Source organism: Cervus canadensis, chromosome 11 (assembly GCF_019320065.1).
Source record: "Cervus canadensis isolate Bull #8, Minnesota chromosome 11, ASM1932006v1, whole genome shotgun sequence".
NCBI lineage: Eukaryota > Metazoa > Chordata > Mammalia > Artiodactyla > Cervidae > Cervus > Cervus canadensis.
The window spans coordinates 53,665,606-53,674,378 of record NC_057396.1 but is presented as its reverse complement, the minus strand read 5'-3'; the positions used below and the strand labels follow the sequence as shown (position 1 = coordinate 53,674,378).

Genomic DNA, 8,773 nt, shown 5'->3' with positions numbered 1-8,773 from the left:
TGGTTTCAGACACACACTATGAACTGTGTGACCTCAATCACGTTGTGTAGCTTCTCCAAGCCTCTATTATTTTCCATTTGTAAATTGACAGTTCTGCTTTTTGTTACAACGTGTAGATAACATGGTGTTTATGAAAACATTTCTACTGGGCCTGGCATATGGTAGGTACACAATAAAAATTTCCTCACCTTTTTTCTTTTTTCTTTTTTTTATTTTTGATTCTCAAGACCTACTCAAGGCATGATCGTTGCAGTGACTTTTTTTTTTTTAACTGATTATCGATTTATTAAAAAGATTGATTTAGGTATCAGCAATGGTGACTTCCACCTCGACTCCTGGCTCAATACTGATGGAAGTGATCTGCTTGACAATTTCAGAAGGGCTGTGCAGGTCAATGAGTCGCTTGTGGATCCTCATTTGGAATCGATCCCAAGTCTTAGAACCTTCTCCACAAGGAGTTTTCCCTGTAGTTATTCTCAGAGGCTTGGTAGGCATCCGAACTGGTCCTTTCACTTTGAGATTCTTTTCCTTCGCGCCTCTGATCAGGTCAGCACACACCTTCTCCAGAGACTTCACGTTGCGGCTGTTGAGGGTGATCCTAATCCGGTGAATGGCCACCTCCCACTCCACGGGAGTCTTGCCGGCGTCTTTAAAGGCCATGGAAGCAGCGCGGCTTCCTGGCCGACTTGCTCCTCGGCGAGAGCGAACAGCAGAGAGTCAGGAACAAGAGCCGGCGGCGCTGGGCTCCGCGGCAGCGGCGACCGCGTCTTCCTCAAAGAGCCACTGCAGTGACTTTGAATGACAGTGTTCATATTATAGTTCTCAGTAAGCATGTGTCTTCTTGAGGACACATCCAGCAATCAATAACATTGGCTGGAAATGAGTGTTTTTCCACGACACCAAAACCAAATTTTGGAAAATTCTTTCAGGTAAGGCTTCTCTTTGGAAAATTCCAATTCCCTTATTTGCAGCAGCCAAGTGCTATTTACCCCAGGACCCAACACCTTTCAATTTGTTATTTTCAATGTTAATAAATGATTTAGTTCATTTCCTGTTTTCCTCTGCTCACCAACCTGCCAGCAGCAGTCACACGCCAATCTTAAAATAACTGCACTGGCAGACAATGGATTCAAATTCTTAGTAGGAGACCTGTAGCTGTGTTACCCGGTCAACCCAGCTGGAGAGACGCAGGCATGACTTCTGACATCCAGCTGTGTGCTTTGGTGAATGCAAGTGAAGAATAAGTTTAGGAAGGCTTGGAAGGAAGAGTGTCGTAAGACTTGAAAAGATGTGTTGATGGTTGGTGAGGACCAAAGACTGTGTCTTGATTGCTCTGGTCATATTCTCTGGAGTACCCAGTAAACAACAAGCACACAGTAACAATGAGTAAGTAGACCTGAGCGGATGCCAATAGGGGAGCTGGTGTTCCCTGTCTCCAAATTTAATCCTGTTCTAATTTTTTTTTTCTCAAGTTTCTTCCAATGTTTTTAGTCATTTTCATCATTTGGGGTTTCTTTGCTCCTCTTTGCCAAATTTCTCTTTGTATTGCTCACCATACCAATACCTAGTAGAGAGGCTAGCCCCTCCTAGAGAATTTAGCAAATGTCTGTGGAATGAACAAAAGGCAGAGATCTTTTGCATAAGATACTGGAAACTGGACTTTAAATGTTTGTAAGAGAGAGAGATTGAGATAAAGATGAAATGCATGCCTTTGTGCATGGATACTTATATGTGATTGTAAAGTTCTCCCCACAAGTGGTTACCAGATCACACTGTGGGGTACTGAGATGTACACTTGTTCTTCAGGGCTTTCTGATGTTTTAATTAAAACTCTAAGCAGCATTCAAATCTGGTTTCTCAACAGCGATTTTGATGACTTGGGCTGTGCTTTTTTCATCCTTATTGCTTTCAGATATACATAAATCTTTCTTCCCTCTCCATTTTTTTCCATGTGTGTGAAATGTGATACTTTTCAGTATTCTTGGGTTTTTCTTGGAATCCAGATTTTTCACTTCCTCCACATCTGCTGTGAAACCAAATATTGATTAATGTGACCTATAAACCTAACCGGTTAAGGGGGCCAATGATCAGTTCCTATTCTTGAATTTTAAAAAGAATATCTATCATTTATTCCAATCTCTCTCTTAATTGTGTAGGTTTTTTTTTTTTTTTCGGTTTCTGAAAAGATTAAAGGAAGATAACACCAGCAGTATAGTTCTCAATCACATCTGAGGTTTAAATTCCAAGTCTTTCGACTAACCCTGAACATATCATTATTAACTTCAATATAGAAATGTTTCTAACTTCGTTTATATAAAAATTACAGTGTAATGTGAATTATACAAACCTAAACATCTCCAGAAAGTAGTTCCTATTGCTTTGAAAGGCTCATAAATGTAACAAAGAATTTAGCAATAAAATAGAGTCATCACTCAGTGATTCTTCAGGATAAATATCTACCTAAAGATTTTTAAAAAGTTGTAACCTTCAAGGGTCTGAAATTTGGTGAAAAGGATGCTTGCTTGATGACTGGGAGAGTGACTCTTGAGTTATAGTATTACTTTTACCCAAATAGAGTAGGATATGCATATAGTTCTCATGATTCAAAATCCCAAGAAGTGCTATTTACATAGAATACAAGGAGATCAAACCAGTCAAAATCAACTCTGAATGTTCACTGGAAGGACTGATGCTGAAGCTAAAGCTCCAATACTTTGGCTACCTGATATGAACTCATGAAAAAGACCCTGATGGTGGGAAAGATTAAAGGCAAAAGAAGAAGGTGATGGCAGAGGATAAGATGGTTCAATAGCATCACTGACTCAATGGACATGAATATAAGCAAACTCTGGGAGATAGTGGAGAACAGGGGAGACTGACATGCTGCAGTCGATGGGGTTGCAAAGAGTCAAACATGACTTAGTGACTCAACAACAACAACAAGACCAGGACCCTCTGTAGTTTGTGCAAAAAGAAGACCTGAATATATATATATATATATATATATATATGCAAAAGAGCAGAGTCTTCCTAAAAGTAGCTGCCTCCTTAGAAAGTCTTAATCCAAAATAATTGCCTTGTTTAAAACTTTGAAATTACCTTAAAGGTCTGTGTTACATTCTTTGGAATGTCCTTAATAGTGGCAAATAATCCTTTGATGGGAGATTTGACATTTGGAACCAACATTAAAAATCTTTAGGTACCAAACACATAAAAAGAGTAGAACAACCTAGGAAATGTCTTTCTTTTTTTTTTTGGTTAAAAAAAGAAATAATTCTGAGGTATTTGGATTAATTTTTCCATGTGCCTGAAGTGAAAAAGCTTTTCCCAAGGAGGTAAGAGAAGGTTAGGTGCCAAAGAAGCCTCAACCGAATAAACATGTGGCCTCCTGATGACGTAATTTTGAGGGAAGCAATGTTAATTTGGCTATTTTTGTATTTTTCCCAAGTCTTATTTTGTTAATATTACCTCCAAAATCTAGTTGGATGCTTATATTGGCACCTCAGTCTTCTCATGGAAAACACGAGAATATAGGAGGCTGTTTCTGAGACTGTGTACATTAAAAGACAGAGATTGCTCAGAGATTTCAAATAACAATTTAGATGGAGAAAGGTCTCAGAAAAAAACCTCTGTCTTGAGCCAAAAACTTGATCCTCTATCCTGACCCCATTATGAATTCATCAACACTAAGCGGTCTACATTCTGTATCACCATTTTGCAGAAAGGGTGGTGAGAGAGAACAATTTATAAGCTAACAGGATTCCCAAGAAAGCTGCACTTCACCTGTTGACTATAGGTCAGTCATTCTGCACAAGATTTCCAATCATGGACAAAATAACCAAGCCACCAACATCTTCTTCTTGATCCTTTTGGTTTGGTAATGAAACCAAGGGAGTGTGAGGCTGAACCTGTTGGACTTCCCTGAGAATCAGGAAACCACCCTTGTCTTTAGAAGCTGCTGCTGCTGCTAAGTCACTTCAGTCGTGTCCGACTCTGTGCGACCCCATAGACAGCAGCCCACCAGGCTCCCCCGTCCCTGGGATTCTCCAGGCAAGAACACTGGAGTGAGTTGCCATCTCCTTCTCCAATGCAGGAAAGTGAAAAGTGAAAGTGAAGTCGCTCAGTCGTGTCTGTCTTTAGAAGGCAACACCACAAACTCAGCAGATATAATCAGTCTTTGCCCATGGCGAGATGACTTGTACCAAATGAGAAGTCTCCCTATTTCCTCTTTACTTCTATTGAAAGTCAAATCTATTAAGGTTAGTCTGAGCCCAGGTTTGTTGGGGGGAGGGTGTACATGTGTCTGCCTTGTGTTGGTCTTCTGTTGTCCTGGTGCTCCCAGGATCATGGCGGGAAGTGTTGAGTGACCCCTTTTATGTCTAGACAGATACTCATAATGAAATAGATGTCTGGCTCTTGAAGCTAACTTCTTAGTCTGGAGGTATTTTGGTTTACAAAGGCCCAGATAAGAATGATGACATTGTCTTGGGTGAAGCCACAGAGACCAAGAGGAAAAATGAGCAGGCATGAGGAGAGGGGCCATTCACCTAAGGCAGAATACTGACAATAATAGGAATCCCATGTGTTCAGTCATATGGACCGAAAAGTAGTCATCTAGTCCGACTTTCCCAGACATCCAAATAACCTGCCTTGATCTTCCTAATGCTCCCAAATGGTTGCAGGTTTTCTTAATGGTTTGTTTTCCTTTGGCATTCTCAGGACCCTTGATTTTAGCAGAAGCTAGAGCAAGCCTCTAGGGGTTCACATTACACAGCATCCATGACCATTTTATGAATTTCATCATAAGCAAAGCCAGTTGGACAAAGAATGAGCTCTTACTTTCCCCTCCATTTCCCCCCTTCCTAATTTTCCGAACTGTGGAATGACGTTTGAAAGGATTTTCTCTTGACTTCTATTAATAAAAGTTCATCATTCCTTGCTTAGCCAAATCTAATGTTTCTGCATTACCTAGAAATTATGGTGTGATAGATGAGAATAAGTTAAAATAGAGTAAGATGAAATGGAAGTACTTTCTAAAAACTCTTTTTTTTTTTTTTTTACCCTTTTTAAGCTTTACCGTCATCTGCCTGCCAGGTGGAACCTATTTGGATAATATAGCACAGATGTACCTTGTTGTACCCAACAGATGAATTCCTGAAAAGCTGCATTTGATAGAATTTTTATAAATTGAATCACATTTTCCTGTAGACTCATCTTATAGTAACAGAAGCCATTATCCACATTTGACTGATCTTCAATTGGCAGAGGCCTCTCACTCTTGAGCTTCAAGTTTCTCAGCCAAATCTCTATGTCAAACAGTTAATGATCTGGAAATAATAAGCACTTATGTGAGCTCGGGGAGCACTATACTTAAAGGAAATTTGATTGTATTCCTCTGAAAGTAAAGAATCTTTACTGTGTAATGTGACTTTTCATTCATGGAATCTTAGACTATCAGGAACATTAGAGACAATGTAGTCCAAACCTCTCTTTTTTTTCCAGATGAGGAAACTGAAGCCCTGGGTGTTCATTCACCTGTGATGGTGTAAAACAGTCATATGACATAAAGGAGAGAACACTGATGTTGAGGTTGGCAGCTTTGAACTCAAATATTCTTTTCCCAGCACACAAACTATTTGGTTTGGGGCAAGCTATCAGAACTTTCTGAGTCCAATTTCCTCATCTTTAGAACAAGGATAGTGTTACCCACTTTGCAGGATTTTTGTAAAAATTAAATAAGATATGAGAAGTGGTAACACATTGCCTAGAATATAATAAGGGTTGGGTGTTTGTCTTCTCAATTTCTCTTTTTAGGATTTTTCAAATGACATATTTTGTTTACTTATTATTTTTTAATATGTATTTATTCAATGGACATGAGTTTGAGCAAACTCCAGGAGATGGTGAAGGACAGGGAAGCCTGGCATGCTGCAATCCATGGGGTCCCAAAGAATTGGATATGACTGAGTGATTGAAAAACAACATGTATTTTTTAATTTATTTTACTTATTTGGCTGTGGCACACAGGATCTTTGATCTTGGCATTATGTGACAGGATCTTTAGTTGCAGCTTGCAGAACCGTTTTTAGGTGCAGTATGTGAACTCTTAGTTGTGACATGTGGAATTCTAGTTTCCTAACCGGGGATTGAACACCAGCCCCCTGCATTGGAAACACAGAGTCTTAGCCACTGGACCACCGGGGAAGTCCCAGCATGTGTTTTAAAAATGCAATTACTCTAAAAATTGCAAAGATAATGATGCTTGTCACTGAAATTTTTAGGAAGTCAGAGACTTAGAATGAAAAACAAATGGTCTCTTTTTATCCTCCCACATTCTGAGCCCCTTTTCTCAAACCTCTTTCTAAAGGAAAGCACCATTAACAGTTTTATTCCCTTTGTATTTTTCCAGAATTTTTTCTTCACCATCTTTTTAGGTGAAACATATCTTGTACCAAACACATCCTGTACCAATAACCTATGTGCAAGTGTGTGTGTGAAGTTGCTTCAGTAATGTCTGACCATTTGCAACCCTATAGATTGTAGCCTGCCAGGTTCCTCTGTCCTTGGGATTTCCGAGCAAAAACACTGGAGTGAGTTGCCATACCCTTCTCCAGGGGTTTTCCTGACCCAGGGATCTAACCCTTGTTTCTTAAGTCTCCTGCATTGGCGTTTCTTTACCACTAGCGCTACTTGGGAAGATACCCCAATATCCTTATAAGGACCTTCAAAAAGTCTTTGTTATCAGTTTGTTATTGCCATAAAAACACTGTATAACAGAATGGTTACCAAGCCTCGATGGCATACAACCACTAGTACTTATTTCTCACTCGTACATTGGAGAGTCAGCTGGATGGCTCTGCGTGATGTCAACTGTGTTTCTAGGTTTGCAAGTTCTGGTTCAGTTCTGCTCCACAAATAAGGTTTGGCTCCAAGTTCAGTTCAATTATGCTGCATGTGTTTCTCTTTCTTCTGGGACCATCAGGGCACATGGAGCATGTTCTTTTCATGGCAGACGTTGGAGGCTCCCAGAGAGATGAGTGGAACCAAGCGATATCTCTTGAGGATAAAACTTGCAGTGGACTCACTGTCACCCTGAGCCAAATTCCATTCCTCAAAGCAAGTCACATGGCCCAGCCCACCAAAAGTGGAGTAGGGAAGTAAATCCATCTTGGCAGAAGAGGAACTGCCAAGTCACAAGGCAAATGGCATGTCTAGAAGGCAGAGTGAACACGTGGGATCAATAATGGAATTCCCTATAGTCATAGCAAGGGCAAACCCACTTGAAAGTTGAACATGCCCCCTTAGCCAGCCTATAAACTCCTGATGGGCAAAAACCATGATTGATTTGTTCTTTGCTCTATTTCCAACATCAAATTTTGAGATTGGAAAAGAAAAAAAAAATCAGTATTCAGTAATTCTTTGTTGAATGAATACTGAGAATCCTGGTCCAGAAATAGTAACCCTAAATGTTTCCTGTGTATGTTTGCGAAGCTGCCTCTTTTCCTCTGGAGCTCAACATGCGTTCACCAGAATGTTGAGCTGGCAGCCAATATTCAGAGCAGGCCAGAGGTTCTAGAGTTGGCCCTTTGTCAGAGAGCGGTAATTTTTATGCCAGTGTAAACCTTTGCTTAATTGCTCCGGCCCGGCCATCTGAGAATGACAAGCCCATCAATGACATGTGGAAATATAGAATGCACTCACAGCTTGCCTTTAAATGTCAGCAATGTAGCTGAGGGGTTGGCCTGAAATTTAGATATGGTTGCCAACCCAATCGTCCTTTATAATTTGTTGTGTTAATAGATAGAGATGGTAAAGGGAATATTTGGGGGTCACCTGAAAAGCACCCAGCCCACTGAGGCTGTAGAAGGGGCTTGTTACTGAGCAGAGGAGGGGAGGCTGGGTGAGAGCCTGGAAGCTGGTGCCTGGCCTCTAGCGCAATTGCTGGGACCCCAGGGAACCACCTTGATGGCCCTTGATTACCCCTCTCCCAACCCCCTCAGGTTTACCTCCAGGCCATCCATCCCCTTTGTGAACTTTTAGTGCTATCACTGAGATAATCACAGTGTAATTATACAATTAGCCTAATTGTTGGTAATTGTCAGCACTGTATCATTTTGAAACCTAGCCTCCAACACTGTGGCCCAATTTGGAGGCAAGAGACACCCACAGATGCAAAGCAGCCACTTGATCCTTCTTTCCATTTGGGGATTTTTTTTTTTCCCCTTTCAAGGTGCCAGAAAGGAAGAACAGGCCTCTTTTATAAATCCATTGTCTGCAAAACAAGGACCCTGACAAACATGTTTGCAGAAAATCAAGGGCTTTGTAAAAAGCCATGTGTTTTGGCACTAGAAGTCCAAACCATGTGCCAGGGGAATGCTGGAACCAGCGAAGGTTTTCCTTCCTACACTGAGCAGCGAGAGGGTCAAATTGCAGCCTTGCGACTGACTCCCTCCCTGGGGCGTTCCATTGAGGGTGGTTCTGAACTGAAGTGTTGTCTCTGCCATCCTTCACACCAACTAATCAGCATGACTGAGGGTGATGGGAAGACCTCTCCTCTCTCAGAACTCTCTGGGATCACCCTACCCACAAATGCCATTGTCTGGGCTCATAGTGATCATAATAGCCAGCATGTGTTCAGCATTTAAAATCTGCCACTCCAGGCACTGCGCTGAACATTAACATAATATATTATCATACTGAACCATGAAACTCCCACAAAGGGGTAGTTACTATTGTTATCCCCATTTTACAGATGAGAAAGCTGAGTCTCCCT

At 41.0% G+C, this 8,773-nt stretch overlaps 1 protein-coding gene across 1 annotated transcript; it reads right to left on the bottom strand.

The window, feature by feature from the left end:
• Positions 1 to 270: 270 nt before the first annotated feature.
• On the bottom strand, positions 271 to 660 carry LOC122450087 (40S ribosomal protein S20-like). The gene has a single exon (XM_043482227.1). It carries the CDS (start codon positions 658 to 660, stop codon positions 301 to 303), a length of 360 nt encoding a protein of 119 aa, XP_043338162.1. The 3' UTR covers positions 271 to 300.
• Between the last annotated feature and the right edge of the window lie 8,113 nt (positions 661 to 8,773).